Here is a 19,866-nt window from a genome sequence, read left to right as displayed (position 1 = left end):
AAGCTCTTCTGGCCCTGGCTGGTGTAGCTCAGTGGATTGAGTGCAGGCCTGCGAACCAGAGGGCCTATGGGCCTGTGAACTAGAGGATCGAGGTTTCATTCCCAGTCAGGGCACATGCCTGGGTTGCAGGCCAGCTCCCAGCAGGGGACACACGAGAGGCAAGCATACATTGATATTTCTCTCCCTTTCTCCTTCCCTTCCTCTCTAAAGATAAATAAATAAAATCTTTAATTTTTTTTTTAAAAAATAGCATATATTTGCTAGTTTTATAGAGTATTATTTATGGAATTATCATTTAAATATTATAGTAATCATATTCTTTTCATAAGGAATTTTCTTCTCATAATCCTTTTGGGTCACTTAGCTGCAGTCTATTCCCAGATCCTGGGTTATACCACTAACAACAGCCAGGGAAAAAAGTCAAGACCCATCTTTGTTTCCTGATGGGTTACAGAGAAAACATGTATCAGAACAATAGTTTCCAAAATTTGTCCTGTGGAACAGTAGTCCCCCAAAATACTCTTAAATAGGAAGGAATGGAGGAAGGAAGGAAGTAATCAAAGAAGGAAGGGAGGGACAGAGGGAGGAAAGGTAGCTTGGATGCATGAATGAAAACAATTGAAAAACAATTCCAGGCCCCCAGAGCCACCTCAAAGATCTAATGATACCTTTCTAATACTTCAGGCCTTGCAAGAGCAGAGCTGCTGTGATGGAAATGTAGCTCCTTCTTCAAGGCTGAACCAGGGCCATTATGATATGTAGCTTTTATAAAGGCCATGTCATTATAATAGTATATTCTGGATTTTTCGAGATAATCCTGATTCTTAGTACCCAACCCCACTCGAATACATACACTGAGGAGGTTTTCTATCTTTGCCCCTAACTATTCACTATCCAAAGGAAAGAGGATTTAAGAAAATTTTTTTGAAATTGGGTAATACTGCATATTATATTGCTCTTGCATATTTTCATGCATATTGAAATAACATTAGCATATTAAAGCCTCTGAGAAGTGCTGCAATAAAGCAACATGGCAAACTTTGTTCAAGCCAGCTTTTCCTGAAGTTAGGTGAACATGGAATCCTTTATTTACATAACACTTACTACTATGTAATTGAGAAACAATGTACAAAGAAAAAAGCCTACTTAATATGTTAAACCACTGAAAATACCTCATAAAAATGATCCTTTATAAGATAAATAATATTTTTGAGGTTTTCCCAATTGGACAAAGGAAGATCTAAATTAGCAATGTGTGAAAAAACCTCCTTACTTTTTTTTGTTTTTAGTTGAAAGTACTTTCTATACAAACCAGCATGGTTTTTATATAAGTTTAGCCCAGCTAAGAACAGAGGTGAAATTCTTAACTTAAAGAGAAAAATATAATATACCTCATACTCTGTTCTATTAAACATAAAAAACACCTGTTTTATATGAAAGGCTTTTAGGTTTTAGTGGACACTTAAATATATTCCATTTGACATAACTAGATTAAACAAATCACGTATTCTAGAGTATTTCTAGACTGTTTTGTTAGTGTTCAACACATGACCTGAAGCTGGCCTCATTACAGTTCAAATTTATCTACTGCAAAGGTTTTTCTACTTCTAACTCAGTTACTCTAAAGCACTAACACAGAGGTCCTTAGTTTTGAAGGTCATGCCATGCTTCGTTATCCTAATGTCTCTTTTTCATACTTTATTTTCATTGTCAAATAAGTTAAATGACTATCATTTACCTATCTCAAAACAGTGTCCATGAATATAAAATAGATATTTATAATGGATTCTAAAGATTTTAGAATAACATTGAAATGTCTTGATTATTTATGGCAATAGCCTTAGGATATTCATGTTTCCACCTTATCAAGCTCCACATTTTGCTAATAAGTACCACTATCTCACCCTGGCTGGATGGCTCAGTTGGTTGGAGTGTCATCCCATACACTAAAAGGTTGTGGGTTCAATCCCCGGTCAGGGCACATACCTAGGTTGCGGGTTCAATCCCCAGTCGGGGCGCGTATGGGAAACAACCGATCGATGTTTCTCTCTCACATCGATGGTTCTCTTTTTTCTCCCTTCCTCTCTCTCTAAAATCAATAAAAATATCCTTGGGTGAGGATTAAAAAAACTTTTTTAAAAAAAGAACCACTATCTCAAACAGAGCTGTGGCTGTAAGAAAGTTAAAAAGTATGCATTAAGATATAAATATCTAACAAAATTTAACTACTCTGCGTCTCTAAAGATTTATTAAAGTATACTTTATCATACTACCTTTGCTTAACAGAATCTTTCACCCATGAAGTACTTTACCTGCGGATATTCCAAATAATAACACGAGTGCCTTTTTTGCCTGGGATGGCATCAAACTGAGACAGGAGGTCATTTTCACTGTTGAAAATTGAATAGTTCAAGATGGCTTCTAGGCTGGGCAAGGAATCCTCAGTAATAATCATTTTTTGTAAAATCAAATACAGTCAAAGAAAAAATAATACTTTAAGAGAATGCTATTAGTTAGAAAGATCTGCCTTTTGAGTTGCATGTTTAGATAAAAACAGACACAGAGATATAAAACATGGGCATTACTGCTACAGAAGAAAAAGGCAAAATGAAAAAAGGTTATAGAAACAAATACAAAAATTACTTACGCCTGCAGAATATAGCTTAAAAGATACAATGTAAAAAAAGACAGTTCTATATTTAAAAAATAAATCAAAGGCTGAACTTTTAGACTCTTTGGAAGCAATAAGTTCAAACTTTATTGATATACTCTGTGGGTCAAGATGACCTGTTATCTAACAGAAATAATAGCTTGTCCAGGAATGGGAAAGTGAATGATTCTGCAATCAGATAAACTGATAAGTAGTATGTTTCTAGGAGTGTGATATAAATGTAGCTACCCTTTGGAGAAAAATAAAAAAGGAGATACTTTACCAAGGGAGTGATGAAGGGGGAGAGATAGAGATCAATAATATAAAAATGACATTTTTATACAACAAAAACATTTATAAGTTTCTGTCAATAGTCCACTTATATATTTTTAAATGTTTAATAGGGGAAATTCAAGTTAAATTTCAGACAGTTGAATTGATAGCTGGATTTGACCTGAAAAGGTTTCTATCAAAATGTCAAATTAGACTAATTTTAAACCAACATTCCCCATTTCCAGAAAGGATATTGTTTTGCTGGTTGAATGGAACAATTGGTACAATAACTGCCTGGGCCTGGACATATTCCAGGTAAGTCTGTGACAGGAGTCCAACAGTGAGGGTACCCCCATTCTTGGTGAAGACAAGAGTGTCCTTTCCTAGTCGCATGGAGCCTGACTTGAAACCATTACCAAAGACCCCGATCGGACACTGGCTCTTCTTTATTACTTTATCTGTAAATCCAAAGCTGTAATTACACAAGGAAGAGGAAATCAGAAAAAATGAAACCAGAAAGGTATAAAGCATCCTAAGATAGGCGGCAGGAAGAATGTTTAGCTATGAATGCATTAACACTTGTAAAAAGTCCCTCCTTTTTTCTCTTTTGATATTTCTGGCCAAAATATTAAGTTAAAAACACAGGAAATTACTATGGGGTAATGGAACTAATTTTCCTGTGTGGTTTGTGTGCAGATAAACACTTCCAATATAATAGACTCACATTTTATCAACGTAAAGGTGGCTTCTTTTCGCTAATAAAAACAGCTGAAGACCATGGGTAATTACCTTTTTTTTTTTTGGAGAAAATGGCTTTGATTGCTAATAGTAAGTTTAGGGTACATTGAAAAGGGTGGTTAGCTAAGTACACTGTATAGAGGGTAACAAAAGTACCAGATAGCTGCACTGGTCAGAGGCACCAGACTAGGTATCTCCAAACCTGGTTGTATCACCTTCTACAAATCTGAGTCAGAGGTTACATATCTTAGCAATTTCAACTATCCACTTGAAAGATAACCTTTCAATTCTTACCCTCTGCTCCATGTGCTGGAACAGTTCATTGGAATGTGGCCAAGGGATAAAAATAGGTAGTTCTGCCTCTGAATATCAGCAAACAGCTGCAGTATAAAGTCTCTCTTATTCTGTTAAAGGCATTTCACTGAGTCACCCCAACAATCTCTGTAGCACCTTATGGTCAGCTTAATCTGGGAGCCAGATCCTTTCCCTTTAACTTATATTCCATTTATGGTGTAAGTTGGTGCTCAAGTTTCATTTTTTTGCATGTAGCTGTCCAGTTCTCCCAACACCATTTGTTGAAGAGGCTATCTTTACTCCATTTTATGTTACTGCCCCCTTTGTCGAATATTAATTGACTATAGAGAGTTGGGTTTATTTCCAGGCTCTCTGTTCTATTCCATTGGTCTATGTGCCTGTTTTTGTGCCAGTACCAGGCTGTTTTGATTACAGTGGCCTTGTAATACAGTTTGATATCAGGTATTGTGATCCCTCCTACTTTGTTCTTCTTTCTCAAAATTGCAGCTGCTATTCGGGGTCTTTTATGGTTCAATATAAATTTTTGAAGTGTTTGTTCTATGTCTATGAAATATGCCATTGGTACTTTAATAGGTATTGCATTGAATCTGTAAATTGCTTTGGGTAGTATGGACATTTTGAAAGCTGTACTTGAACAAGAATTAAATAAAAAATTATTAGAAAACATATATTCCACTTAGACATGCAACAAAATAATAGAACCAAAAAATTAAAGATATTAAATTGAGAAAATGATGATTATCTTCCTTATATATCTTCCCTCACTACAAATAAAACTAATTTTAAGGGTTGTTTCTCTCCATATTGACTAAGTTTACAATGTTATATACCATTCATTCAATAAATATTTACTAAGTACCTACTATGTGCCATGCATTATACTAAATACTGGAGACAAAACTGTTGATAAGAAAGGTATGATTCTTGCCCTTGTGGTTTACAGTCTAAGGAAAGTTTTCATATATTGCAGAATAAATGCTTCTCCAACATCAATAAAATAGACACTCTGTATGGCATGTGTGAACAGTGTAGCCTTGGCTCTTACACATCTGAGTGGGATTCAGTTGCCTGGTTTCCACTTCTGGAAGGCTGTGGCCTGTGTTTATTTCCTAAGAAGGAATACTACCTTTCAATTTTCTATTTCCAAGCATTATACAATAATACCATTAAGTCCTTCTAGAGTAGACGAGTTACAAGAGCTTTGTGCATCCTACAAGTAAATCTAACCACACAGAAAAGTAATTTCTAGGGCAGTAGTACCTTTGAAAATCCCCAAAGAATGTTTCATTTCTGCTGACTATGGCCCTTAGTATTCCAGGAAATAAACTTAGAGAAGTTGGTAAGATTCAGATATTTCTATTCCTCTTATGAAAACTGGCTAGAAAAGATGCAGTCATTATGAGGATTAAATCATATACTGTATGTACAATATATTATAAAGTAGTATTCAAACTTAAATTTTAAACTAACTCTAGAAGTTACTGAGAATTGTCAGGTGCTATCTCCCCTAGCTCTACCTCAGATTTAATATCACATCTAAAACTCAGGGCTCTGTATAAAGAGTAACATACTGTATTAAATGAATCTGTGTGGTTACTGGAACTTAAACCTTCTCTTATGCTACAAAAAGCTTTAATTAGGTGGTCAAGGGCAAGTGGTGAAAGTAGAGAAACTATATAGTACTCTCTTCATTTCCTAGACATTCCTGCCTTTTCTGCCACCTATCATCTTTTCCCTCTATGTGAGTATAAACCCTGATTGTGTTACTTAGTTTTAGAAGACCAAATGACGATACGAGGTTGAGAAAGTAAGTAGTAGGGGAGGGACAGAACCAGAAATAGAAAAGGATAAGAATAATGAGAAGAGAGAATCTGGAAGCTTCTTGATATCGCTGTTATGTTCAACTTCATTTTTCCTATGTGTTCTTTTCTAAAAATTTTCTTTATTGTTGTTCAAATACATTTGTCTCCATTTTCACCCTACCATGCCCCTCCACCCCACCCATCTCCACATCCCACCCTTGATCCTACCCTCGTTGGCTTTGTCCATATGTCCTTTATACATGTTCTTTGATGGGCCTTCACCTATTATGCCCCATTATCCCTCTCCCCCCACCCCTCTGGTTATTGTCAATTTGTTCTTTATTTCAACATCTCTGGTTATATTTTGCTTATTTGTTTGTTTTGTTGATTAGGTTCCACTAATCAACATAGGTTAGATCATATGGTATTTGTCTTTCACCATCTGGTTTATTTCACTTAGCATAATGCTCTCCAGATCCATCCATGCTGTCACAAAAGGTAGGAGCTCTTCTTTCTGCTGTGTGGTACTCCATTGTGTAAATGTACCACAGTTTTTTCACCCACTCATTTACTGATGGGCACTTAGGCTGCTTCCAGCACTTGGCTATTGTAAATTGTGCTGTGACGAACATTGGGGTGCATAGGTTCTTTTGGATTGGTGTTTCAGGGCTCTTAGGGTATAATCGCAGCAGTGGAATTGCTGAGTTAAAAGGCAGTTCCATTTTTAGTTTTCTGAGGAAATTCCACACTGTTTTCCATAGTGGCTGAACTAGTCTGCACTTAATAGTTCCATGTTAGGTATTCTACTTAACTGAAAATTGCAGAATGGATGCCAGATACAAATCAAATAACTATTTAAAATAAAAGCCCTCACAATAAATAATACAATTGTAGGATGAATTTTATAGTCATTTCCCATGGAGATAGCTGGGCTTAGATAGGTGGTTTCTCTTCAGTAAGTCCTATTCTATCCTCTCATGTAAGAGACAACAGTGTTTATACATCAAAGGGGTCTGGATAGCAGTTCTTTGAGTAGAATCCAGGAAGACAGCAGCTTGCTCCTGACTTTATTAAAATGTCAAGATTCTAGACTATAGAGAGGTGAATTTAAAGTGGGACTCTGACCAATGAAACAAACCTTAGCAAATCCATGGACATACAAGGGTGAGCACTGCTGTTTCCTAGATATATTGGTGATATAATATACAATATGAAAACACGAAAGACTGCTATGCATACTACTCTTCTCTGGTTTTTCTTTTAGAAAAGACCTACTAAGAAATGTACTTCTGAGTAGAGTTTGCAAATACCTTCAATCCATGGATTTGTGGCTAACCCTTGACCTCTGAAAGAAGAGGTTTTCCACCTTGCTGAAAAAAGGCAGCTGAATATATAGACTAGCTGGTTCACACACTAACCTGTAGAAGCTAAAGAGAATCAACTGTGAACTGTAAAGAAAGCCAATGATTGGCTTATCCTTTTTAATCCAATTTTCATGAGACTCTTCATTTATGGGAAAGACTGTTGCTGCAATTACATAATGATTTTATTAGCCAGAAAATAGGAAGATTAGCATAAAGAGGTAGAAATGTGGAAAGGATTATAAGAAATGTTATAAACCAGTGAACTTCTAGCCAAGATGGAGGCATAGGCAGACACACTGTGCCTCCTCATACAACCAAAAGGGCAACAAATTTACAAACATAGAACAACCATAACTGCCAGAAAATTGAACTATACGAAGTCCAATAACCAAGAAGTTAAAGAAGAAACATTCATCCAGACTGACAGAAGAGGCAGAGACAGGCAGGTGGGATGGAAAGGACTCCTGGCAAGGCTACAGCTGGCAGATGGGAGGTCCAATATTTGTGTGTGGATAAACTGGGAGGAACAACTGGGAAGCAAGACAGAGTGTGCAACCCAAGTTTCCAGCATGAGGAAATAGGGCCTCAAAACCTCTGACTGAAAAAACCTGTGGGGATGGCAGTAGTGGGAGAAACTCCTGCCTCACAGGAGAGTCTGTTAGAGAGACTCACAGGGTCCTGGAATGTATGCAAACCCACCCACATGAGAATTACCGGAAGGGCCCAATTTGATTGTGGGTAGCCAGGAAAGTGACTGAAAACCAGCAAGAACTGAGCAAGCTGCATTGTTCCCTCTTGGACCCCTCCCCCACACACAGTGCCAATACACAGCAAAGTGGGTTGTCCTGCCCTGGTAAACATGTAAGGCTCCGCCCCTTACATTGTATCAGGTGTACCAACATAAAAATATATGGCCCAAATGAAAAAAACAGATCAAAACCCCAGAAAAAATACAACTAAGCAATGAAGAGATAGCCAACCTACCAGATGCACAAATCAAAACATGGTAATCAGGATGCTCACAGAATTGGTTGAGTATGGTCACAAAATAGAGAAAAAATAAAGCTTATGAAAAAATGAAGTAAAGAAAGTATATAGGGAACCAACAGTGAAGGGAAGGAAACCTTTGGACCAGAAGGAAGAAGTAAACACTCAACTAGGACAGAATGAAGAAACACGAATTCGAAAACATGAGAAGAGGCTTAGGAACCTCCAGGACAACTGTAAAAGTTCCAACATCTGAATCATAGAGGTGTTAGAAGGAGAAGAAGAAGAGAAAGAAGTTGAAAACTTATTTGAACAAATCATGAAGGAAAACTTCCCCAATCTGGTGAAGGAAATAGACTTCCAGGAAGTCCAGGAAGCTCATAGAATCCCAAAGAAGTTGGACCCAAGAAGGAACACACCAAGGCACATCATAATTACATTAGCCAAGATTAAAATGAAGGAGAGAATCCTAAAATTAGCAAGAGATAAGGGGACAGTCACCTGCAAAGGAGTTCCCATGACTGTTAGTGGATTTCTCAAAAGAGACCTTACAGGCAAGAAGGGGCTGGCAAGAACTATTCAAAGGCATGAACGGCAAGGACCTAAATCCAAGGTTACCCTATCCAGCAAAGCTATCATTTAGAATGGAAGGGCAGGTAAAATGCTTCCCAGATAAGGTCCAGTTAAATGAGTTCATCATCACCAAGCTCATATTTTATGAAATGTTAAAGGGACTTATCTAAGAAAAAGAAGATCAAAATATGAATAGTAAAATGACGACAAACTCACAACTATCAACAACAGAACCTAAAAAAAAATTACTAAGCAAAGAAATAGAACAGGAACAGAGCCAGAAAAATGGAGATCACATGGAGGGTTATCAGTGGGATGGGAGGGGAGAACAGGTAAAAGGTACAGGGAATAAGAAGCATTGTGACAGTACATAGTAGACAGGGGGAGGTTAAGAATAGTGAAAGAAATGTAGAAACCAAAGAATAACCCATGGACATGAACTAAGGGGGGTAAGGCGGGTGGGAATGGGCAGTACAGGGTAGAGGGGAATAAAGGGGGGGGGGAATGGGACAACTGTAATACCATAATCAATAAAATATATTTAAAAGAAAAAAAAGCTGCAAAGGGCATGCCCAGAACAGAGGTTAGTAATGGGACAGGGCATAGTGAGCGAGCTGGTAGGAGCAGTGACACTGAGGAAATTGAATGGTACCTGAATAAGGATGGTACTGAGATGGATGTGAGATTTTCTTGGATTTGCTCCCCAAAATCCTTTTCCAGGTATAGAAATGCTCCTTTTTGTTATGCTAGCGACATAAGCCAATCAGAGCAAGACAAATACCATATGATTTCACTTATATCTGGAATCTAAAGAACAAAATAAACAAAGAAAATTGAAACACCCATAGAAGGGAGGATGGGGGAAGTGAAAAGGGTAAAGGGATTAAGAAATACAAATTGGTAGTCACAGGGGTATAAACTACAGCATAGAAAATATAGTCTATAATATTCAAACAACTGTGTATGCTGGGTGCTGCGATATGGTGGGAACACTTTGTAAAGTACATGATTGTCTAACCACTATGTATCCCCAAAACTAACACAAAGTAATATTCAATGAAAAATACAATTAAAAAAGAATAAAAATGTTACAAATCAAATAGAACTTCTGTAGGCTTAATCATTTTACATAACCACCTCTATTATTTTTCCAAATATAAAAGTAGTATGCCCCCAAACCAATAAAAGAAAAATTAACATACTTAACAATAATTTGCAAAAGTACCTCTAAAATTCAACATTTAAAAAAGAACCTTGGCTAGTGCAGCTCCATAGACTGAGTATGGGCCTGTGAACCAACGGGTTGCCAGTTCAATTCTCAGGGCACATGCCTGGGCTGCAGGCCAGGTCCCCAGTATGGGGCACACCAGAGGCAACCACACATTGATGTTTCTCTCTCTCTTTTCCTTCCTCTCTTCCCCTCTCTAAAAATAAATAAATTTTTAAAAATAAATAAAAAAAGAAATTGTGGTAAGTGGAATCCTTGGGTAGACATTATGATGGGATTAAATGATCTCTTCTAAATAAATGGGACCCTCTAACAGATTCAAGTTTGTTTTAAGATAAAATCAGAAATAAAATCCAGCACATATACATAAACCAGGGGTCATTAAAAATTCTCTAAAATTAACTTTTAAATATGAGGAACAATTTCCCAGCTCAGATTAGTGGAAGACATATTTGACATGATAATACCAAAAAAAGACCTGCTATGTCTAAAGAGGCTTCTGCCTATTTAGCTCTGTTTTGTTCCTTAGGAAAGAAATGAAATTTTACATGAATGATGCATATCCTCCACATTTCAACCCAAACATCATTTCTTCAGGGAAGCCTTCTTGGAGACCATAAATTAGAGCAGATCCCTCTGTTATATTCTCTCATAGAAACTGTACTTTTCCTTCATGGCAGTTACTAGGTGGGATAGCCTATTTAGCTGTATTAGTACTAGTCAATCCTTTTCTATGTTTTTCTCTAAACTGTCAGCCCCTTGAGAGCAAGAACCATGTCTGTTTGGTTCACCACTTTATCTCCAGTGACTTTCACATAGGTGTTCAGTAAAAACATGTTGAATGAATCTGTAACAAAAATCGTTGCAATTATTTTGAAACCATCCTCCTTCTTCCTCCTGCCTTGTAACTAACTCTAAAGACCAACTTTCACAGAGGTACTTCCACAGACAAAATGGAAAGTGGTAACATCTGCTGAGCCCACTATTTGACACCCACGTCATTGGTATAAGGTGTGAATGGAAGGAGTCAGTAAGAAGGTAAGTGATTTAGAAAAAAACTAGTACATACAGAATTAGACATATACATATTTTGGTTCCATACCATCTAAAGTTGTATTTACATTAATATATGATATTAATTTTAGGAGATAAAAGTTAAAAGGTAGGGCTAGCTCCATAGCTTCACTGACATACTGGCCACATTCTGTCACTTCTAGACACATTCTATCACTTCTAAAGAATTATGAAGGTACACAAGGTACATAGACCACTGAGTGGCAAAACATAACCAAGTTTATAATTGGTTACACCCAAATTTCATTTCTTTGATGGATCAAAGGGATTTTCCTACAAACAGGGTTACAGAATTAGAATACCTACAAAGAGAAATACAACAAAATGAATGTTTTCTATTTGAATAGTTTGAAGCCCTTTCCCTCCTCCATCGTTACTCATCTTTCACACACTAGCTCAGGAAGCCACATGGAAAGCAATCAATCTCATCTGCTAAAAAAGGAAGAGAGAAGGAAAGAGTTAAGAGAATACTCATCTTTCACTGAGTGACATGTGAATACAATGAAGTACAAACTTACATTCTCAACTGGAAACCTTTTCAAGTAATTAGATGAACTGCTATATCACCAGCCTCAGCTGCTGGAAAAAATAATTTCCTGACTTTGAAATTCTACTGTAAAGCCTTCAAAGACTGCATGTATAAATGCGTTCTATTTATCTTTCATGGGCCTTGATTATACCAAGGCGCATTCATAGTTTTAATCAAAAGATCATCCCAATTCCAATACTTCTAATCTAAGAGTAAATTTAGGTGAATATAAATTACAGAAGATCTCAGACCAGTGGCAGCCTTCACATCTTTACACTTGCTCTTCTCTTTGCTTAAATCCTCATCCCCTGCCCCCTGTCCTTGACCTAAACTCTACTACTTACCCTTAGATCTCAGTTTAAATATCACTTCATCTATGACGCTTTTCCTGACCTCCTGGATTAGATTGGGTTCCCCTGCTCACTTGTCCCATTGCACTCTATACTTTCCTATCATTATATTTATCATTTTATTATGGTTACTACTTAAATGTCTGAATTGCCAGCTAGGTTGTACATTCTGTGAAAGCAAAAAGTGTCTATTTTGTAACCAGTACCCTGGCACATAATAGATGCTCGATAAATATTTGTTGAATGAATAAAGGGAAAGCAAAATATTAAAGAAAATCATTAAGCCTTAACTACTGTTCACGAACCCAAGAGAAGAGACAAAAAATGAAGACATTTTTACCTGAGCATTCGGTGTAATTTATGAGGCGTCATTCCACATCCATCATCAGTAAAGGTCAAACAAAATTTATCCTTGACCTCCTCAACATCTATAAAGACCGTCCTGGCAGACACATCTGGATCTACAGCATTATCTGCAAAACGTAGAAATCTGTGATATTACATCTCTTTTTCTACTATTCTATCAAAATCTCTAGTTCAGTGCACCTAAGACATAGAAAATGTCCCTTATTCCCTTCCCACAGATGTCCCACAAGATGGTCAGGAAGCCTTAATGGTAGTGCACATACTAGAATATAGAGAACAATAAATATGATGGCAGATGTGGTTACAAGCTGATTTTAATGCCTCATCTGCAAACTGCTTTTCTTCCTTCAATCTTCAAGGTCTGTGAGAAACATAACTCTTCCTGTACGAAAGCATTTTGCTCTGTTTTCATCTTACTACTGTCTTTTAGCCACTTTACTGCTCATGAATACACACAGTAAATGTGGCTCTAAAGAAGAGCTAAATCACAATTTTGGTACAAATAGATGCATATTACACACATTACAATTTGCTTGTGAAAATTTTATTTTCTACTTTTTTCACACCCTCCTCCATTAAAGAATACAGTACCCTGGCTGGTGAGGCTCAGTGGATTGGGCACTGGCCTGCAAACCAAAGGATTGATGGTTTGATTCCCAGTCAGGGTACATGCCTGGATGACGGGCCAGGTTCCTATTTGGGGGTGTGTGAGAGGCAACCAACTGATGTTTTTCTCACACATGGATGTTTGTCTCTCTCTCTCTCTTTCTCCCTCCCTTACCCTCTAAAAATTTTTTTAAAGAACCAGGATATTATCACCATCCCTGTTTATAGCCTAGGAGGCATTAAAAGAGTTAGAGGTTAAAATCAGAACACTTAATTGCCTGTTTAGACCCCAGTGATGGTAACAGGCTTGGTAAGAAAGAATGATTCTGCCGAGGTATTCTGCAATAGTCTCAAAGTTGAGACTGTCCAACCCTCATTAAATGGAGAACATAGAACTAAAGTAGAAAAAATATAGAGAGAATGTTTCACAGTTCCTCCTGAGTTAGTTTCTCATAATAGGTTAATTATTTAAGACTCTAAATATGGCAAATATAACCATATTCTAACATATGCATGCTCACGACCCTAGGGGGAGCCTTTGTCTACTGGCCACATATTTTTGCCACAGGTGCCAGTTCACACAATTGTCAGTCGCTGATACATGTGGTGCAACTGTCTCATTTTGACTCAGTGGCCTGAGTGGGAGGGCAACTCATGCAATCTGTTGGATAGGTTCCTTAAGCACTCCTGTCCCTACTAGTTCTTTAATCAAGACTGAGATCTTCCCTTCCACCCATTTCCCTTTCCTTAGCAGACTATACTGCTTTACCGATACCATGCTGGCTGGACTGAGCAATCCAGTGTGGGGCTGGCTATATACTGGTCCCATTACCACTATTCAAATTGTGGGATTTATCCACTGGGAACATCCCTAACAAGCAAGAGAAGTATTACACATATTCAAAATATCAATTTTTACAATACAATTAACAGTATAGGTTATAACCACTTGGATGTGTGAAATGCCCATCAAATAAAACAAGACATGGATTAATATCAAGCGCCACAATGATGTTGCCAGAATCAGTGATAAAACTGTCACTGACTATACCCTAAAAGAGTCACAACAGCAGTAGGGCATCACTGATAATCTCAGAAGGGGGTTAAAGGGTCTGATGGAGTCAATCTTTAAGGACTCAATGGCTCCAAAATCCTGTGTTATGTGGCAGATCAAGTGGGCCAACTTTGGCAGGAATTATAAATTTGATGTGCAAAAGTGGTTTTATTAGAAATACATGTTTTACTCTGTATAAGAGGTGGCAGGGTGTTTTTTTTTCACTGACAGAAGGATTCAGCATTTTGAAGTTGCCTACATTGTTTCAAGAAACTTCTTGGCAAGCAGGCCTTGAATTGTTTTAGGACCTAATTGTTTTTTACCAGCAGTCACTCCTGCTGGCAAAAAGCCAGAGCCATTGAGAATGATACCTTTAACTTGTCAACCAACAGGACATTATGTCTATTTTAAAACTTCATGTGTAGAGAAATTATTTTTCTAACACTTGAATATTCATTATTCAAACATGTAACATATCAATCCCAATTCCATGTTCACACAGCAGTGCATTCAATAAATCAGCTTGCAGCCCTTTCTAAAATTACTTTTACTTTTCCCCTCTTTACTGCAAATTTTGCCCAAACTTTACTAGGTGCTTCTTTACAGGAACACACCAAAGAGTTTTCAATAGAGGCACTTTAAGAGTTACAAGGCAGCTACCAAGAGCAGCTAGATATTTTATCTCCTTGCAGGAGAGGAAGGAGCATGCAAGAGACTAGAGTCAATTTGGAGCATCAGGGAAGAGATCAGTGAGGCAGTCACAGTGGTTAAATTCAGCTTTGCACTTACTTTCAGTTTTAAGTGTCCTTTCACTTGGTCTCAACAAATGAAATAATAATAATAAAGCACCGATCTTATGGCTGATTTCAATCCTATATCTTGCTGCTTAACCTTCCAAAAATTTAGGCTGCCAGATACCAGGGAATCTATTTTCTCCCATGGCCCAACCCACCCAGGCTTATGAACAGGTAGGACAATGAGAGAATTCCTACTCCTCTCCCACTACTTGGGCAAAAGCTGCACTAGCAGATCCTGAGATGTCTTTATCCTTTAATCTGGCCCACATAGTTTCATGTGCTACCAGATCCCAAGCAGTCTCATGTCTTCTAACCTGGCCCATTCTACCCTTAGTGGGAGGACAGTATCTTTACCTCTCCTTACCTACCACATAGGCAAGAACATGAAAAACCAGATTGCAGACAATCTATCTTATTCCCTAACCTGGTCCATGTATTCCCTGATCTTCTAATAAAAAAAAAAAAGCATTGTAACTGAAGCCTCATTCCTCATCAGAACCTGGACAACAATGAGAAACTGTCCCATGACAGCCTCCCTCAAGAGACAGGCTGGTGAGTGGGGAGATAGCTTTAAAAAAATTTTGAATCAGCCCTGGCTGGTGTGGCTCAGTGGATTGTGTGCTGGCCTGCAAACCACAAGGTCACTGGTTCAATTCCCAGTCAGGGCACATGCCTGGGTTGTGGGCTGGGTCCCCAGTAGAGAGCACACAAGAGGCAACCACACATTGATATTTTTCTCCCTTCCTTTCTCTAAAATTAGATAAATAAAATCCTTTAAAAGAACTGACTTGATTGGGGTGACATTGGTTAATAAAATGATATAGGTTTCAGATATACAACTCTCTAACACATCATCTGTACACTGTACTGTGTGTTGACCAGTCCAAGTCAAGTCTCCTTCCACCTCCACTTATGCCCCCTGGGGAGATGGCTTTGAGGTAGTGCTTCACAAGTCTTCCATCTTCTCCTGTCCCAGAAGGATGGCCTACATGGATTCCTAAAATTATCATGGCTAGGCTGCTGCCCTACAGAAATCCTGCAAGTATCTAAAAGTATTCTCTCATCTAAAATTAAGATCATCTTAGCCCTGGCTGGTGTAGCTCAGTGGACTGAGCACGGGCCTGCGAACCAGATGATCGCGGTTCGATTCCCAGTCAGGGCACATGCCTGGGTTGCAGGCCGGTTCCTTGCAGGCCAACTCCCAGCAGAGGACGCACAAAAGGCAACCATACATTGATGTTTCTCTCCCTCTCTCCTTCCCCTCTAAAGATAAATAAATAAATAAATAATCTTTTAAAAATAAATACATAAAAATAAATTTAAGATCATCTTCTGACATAACCTATTCTTCCTCCTCCAACCATACACACACACACACACACACAAAGACACAAAGACACAGAATATCAGAATTCAAAGTACCAAAAGTTTGAAATTCAGAAGTCATTTTTATCCCCCCTCTCTCTTATCCTATATATTCCTAAACTCTCTCAGATCTTGCTGTTTCTATTCCCATTGTCATTTTCTTAGTTTAGAGAGTTTATTCCTTCTTATCTGGATTATTGTGATGAACTACTCAGCCGTGTTTTAAAGTCATGTCTCTTTCTTCACCAATCCATCTTATAACACTGCTGCAAGATTAACTCCTGAAGCACAACTCATATCACGACATCCTCCTGCTCCAAAAATGTCAGACTAAAAGGCCAAATATCCAAGCCTCCCAGTCACACCCTGGTCCCACTGGACCATTCTAACCTCATCTTCTACTTGGTACTTGGAGTAAAAAAGACCTGGATCTGCCACCTACTACACATGTAACTCATGTAACCTTGGAAAAGTCAATTAAATGCTCTGAAACTCTGTATCCTCATCTGCAGGATGAGAACAACAACAACAACAGTAATACTATTTACCTCAAAGAGTAAAGTCAAAAATGTATTTGTGAAAGTTCTTTGAAAGCTTTCTAAGAATCTAGAGTTTGGACTATTTTTTAAATTCACACTATTGTTAAACTCAACTACTCAGTGTTCTTCATGGCTTTGTTCATGCAGTTGTTACTTTTGCCTGGGATGCCCTTCCCTCCCCACACCCATATCCACATGTCCTAATCCTTCAAATTATCAGCTCAAATGTCATGCTTACAAAACTCTTCCTAACCCTCCTCTTCCTGGTAAGCTGAAAGTCATCCCTCTGTCAACTGAACTCCCAGAACAATCAATGTTATATCTTCACTGATACGTACCTTTTTATTTTGTTGTTACACAAATCATAAACCTTTTGTATATATTTTATCTCCCTTACTAGAGGAATACGTTTTTGTACCTACCATGGTGGCCTTGCCCACAGTGAGTAGTCGGTAAGTATCTAATGGGTTTTACACTAGAAAATTAATGCACAGGTGGAGAAAACTGTTGAAGGAAAACCTACAATGAAACTTTTGGATTACCAGTTAACACTTTGGTCTCTCTTTTCCCTGTTATTAATATGATGACAAATAGTTGTGACTTGGTTTTAATATCTCTGTGTTTTTATATATGTGTGTAGGTATGTGTTTATGTATATATAATATATATATAAAATACTAATAAAAATTTGTATTCACATGAGACATCTTAGGCCAGGCTTAGGTTAAGTTAATGACTTTTAAAAAGTCATATGCATACAAAATTACAAATCACCCATAAAGTTTAGTACACAATAGATATAGATGGTTCTGCACAGCTTCACTATGAGCTGAGTGAAAAATACATTTGCCTCCCATTCTCCACTAAGCAAATTATTACTTTCTCCTGTCTTTTTTCTTTTCTTTTTTTAGTTACATGCACATAGATCTCTCTCCACTGTGCAGTTTACTCAACACATGGTGCACAACGTTAAAGATATAGTTCCTGTTCTCTAGGATTCAGAATGTGTCACTGTCATTTTTTCCTCTTCACTTGTAAGAATTCTGTTGTAGGCATTCTGTTTTATTGTCAAAGTAATCATCAAAGGTCCCTGTCACTCTTCCAAATTACTCTCCTGACCATCTATCTCCTCCTGCTGCCCATTGACTTCTTGCCCAAGACAACTCACACTACATGGCCACAGCGATTGTTTAATTAGGAACTGAAGCTCATTTGGGGAGCTCTGAAACCAAACCTTGCCCCACAAATCTCTCTCCCTCCTTTAAGTATTTTTGTAAAATTTATAGTGTGCTCTGTACACTGCTGCATTTTATCCATGAATGCTTTTCTTTGCTTTCCACACAGTATTTAAGCACAGTACTATAAAATCTGGTGTACTTGCTTTCAAGGGATCAACTGGAAATGCTTTAAAAGCAAACATCCGTGGAAGGAGAGGAGAGGTTAAGTGGTCAGTATTCATTCCAGCGGTGTGAGGGCGCTCATGGACCACGTACCCAGTGCTCTGCTGTCACAGGGAGCCAAGTGCACTCGTGTCATCTTTTAAGAGATGTCCCATCATTCCCAGATTCTCAGGTCCCCAAAGTTAAAGAACTCTGTTTTCCAGACCTTTCCTCATGACCCTACTGTGTTCACTACAATTACTCTTTGGTAGCTTGGCATCTTTTGTCAGTAGCCAGTCTCTGTGGAGCCCAGCTGCCTAGGGGCACCAGGTCCTTTCGATTATTAACTAACCTCTCCTAAAATGACTTGGACATGAGACTGAGAGAAAAACCTCCCAGGAGTCCTAACTCTTTGGACACCCCTTGTTATTTCAACTTTACTCCAGGAACTTTGTCCCGGGATAGACAGCCGTCCCCCTCTACCGCCTGCGGAATGGGGGCCAGTCCCGATGCCCCCACTCCAGCCCTGGCCCACACTGTGCCGCTCCGCACATTCCTCTCAGGTCTGCCCCACCAGTATTGGCACCACTGCCTTGGGCGATCTCGGCCAGGCCCGCCCTCGCCACTCACCTAGCAGCTCCGCGATGGCACTGAAGGGTCGCGTGTGGCTGCTGGAGTTGCTCTGTAGGTATCGGGGGCTCATCTGGGGGCGAGAGAAGGTCCCGTCCCGCGTGAGGCCTCGGCCCGCCGGGCCCTCCCTTCGCAACCCCGGCATCCCTGGGGCTTGTGCGTGCATCAGGCCCCTAGGGTTCCTGACATACCGTGCTCAGACGGATCCCAAACGCCTGAGGGCCGCTGCCTGGACGAGCCAGCCCGCTGCCTGGCGTGCCAGGGCCCGAGGGAGCCCTTCGGTACAGGAGCATTTTTTTGGCCGCCACGATACTCGATACTCGGTTGCTGCCTCGGGACTACTCGCTGGGCGATCAGGGGCTGGAGCTCACTCTCTGGCACTAGCAGCTGGCGGCCACAGTCCCGGGCCCCCCTCCCTAACTCCCACCTGGGCTCGCTCCAGCCACCTGTCCCAGGCCGGAGGGGGTGAGGCGGGCAAAGCTGAGTCCCGGCCCCGCCCAGTTAGCACCTTCCCAGACCCACGGTTAGCCTGAAATCCTCTGGGCTGTACAGAAATATGGCGACCTCCTGACAGCAGCTCCTTGATCCCCGCCCCTAATTAATTCTTGGCGTTTGCAATAGGCCAGAACGCCCAGCGGGAAAGCGTGGGGGGAGGAGGGCGAGTGCGTGGGGCCGGGCGGGGCGGGAAGGAGGGAATGAGGCGAGGGGAGGGAGACGGTGTAGGGATTTCTGGAACCAAGTCTCAGTTGGGCTGCAGGGCTAACCGGCAGGATGAGACAGGTTTTACAAGTTCTGAAGACCACAGCCCCCTGAGCCATCTAGGTAGATAGCAGGCTCACGTGAGGAGAAAGTATTCTGACTAGTCTGGCTCAAATACTTCTGGAAACACCCAGAACTTTCTAGAAGGCAATTGGCAGATCATCTTAAGAGTTTGCAAGCCTGGAGATAGGCTGTTTATAAAATAAGAAGGTGCAATGCACTTAAATACCCCAACATAGCGATTGTTTAAGTTACAGAGTGAATATTGAGGTGGAAATTTTTCCTGAGAGAATGAAAACAAGAGGTTACAACAGTGTAAAGTGATACCTTTTTATTTGTAAATAAAGTATTGGAAAAACAATACATACATATGCCTACATACACACACACACATACACACACAGTCACACACACTGAAAAACCCTTGAAATGATGTACTCCAAGATAACCTCTCCAGATCTGGAATTCTGATTTTCCCCCCCTTATTT

The 19,866-nt window shown here is 39.3% G+C and overlaps 1 protein-coding gene across 5 annotated transcripts in view; it reads right to left on the bottom strand.

Annotated features, from left to right (window-relative positions):
• MORC4 (MORC family CW-type zinc finger 4) overlaps positions 1 to 19,199 on the bottom strand; it is a 78,954-nt gene extending 59,755 nt beyond the window's left edge. For 4 of the 5 annotated variants that reach the window (XM_037067671.1, XM_037067674.1, XM_037067673.1 and 1 more), the window contains exons 1-5: positions 18,811 to 19,199; positions 18,620 to 18,692; positions 12,224 to 12,356; positions 3,178 to 3,395; positions 2,313 to 2,460 (exon numbers count right to left, since the gene is read on the bottom strand). In XM_037067671.1, coding sequence (XP_036923566.1) covers positions 2,313 to 2,460; positions 3,178 to 3,395; positions 12,224 to 12,356; positions 18,620 to 18,692; positions 18,811 to 18,912 — 674 coding nt within the window. In that variant the 5' untranslated portion in view covers positions 18,913 to 19,199. Of the gene's footprint in view, positions 1 to 2,312; positions 2,461 to 3,177; positions 3,396 to 9,354; positions 9,983 to 12,223; positions 12,357 to 18,619; positions 18,693 to 18,810 lie in introns of those variants that run through there. The other variant, XM_037067676.1, reaches the window with a different exon arrangement.
• Positions 19,200 to 19,866: the final 667 nt, after the last annotated feature.

The sequence above is a fragment of the Sturnira hondurensis genome, unplaced genomic scaffold (assembly GCF_014824575.4).
Source record: "Sturnira hondurensis isolate 20B ecotype Veracruz unplaced genomic scaffold, ASM1482457v3 Scaffold0017394, whole genome shotgun sequence".
NCBI lineage: Eukaryota > Metazoa > Chordata > Mammalia > Chiroptera > Phyllostomidae > Sturnira > Sturnira hondurensis.
The sequence above is the reverse complement of the archived record's forward strand: the minus strand, read 5'-3'. Positions and strand labels throughout refer to the sequence as shown.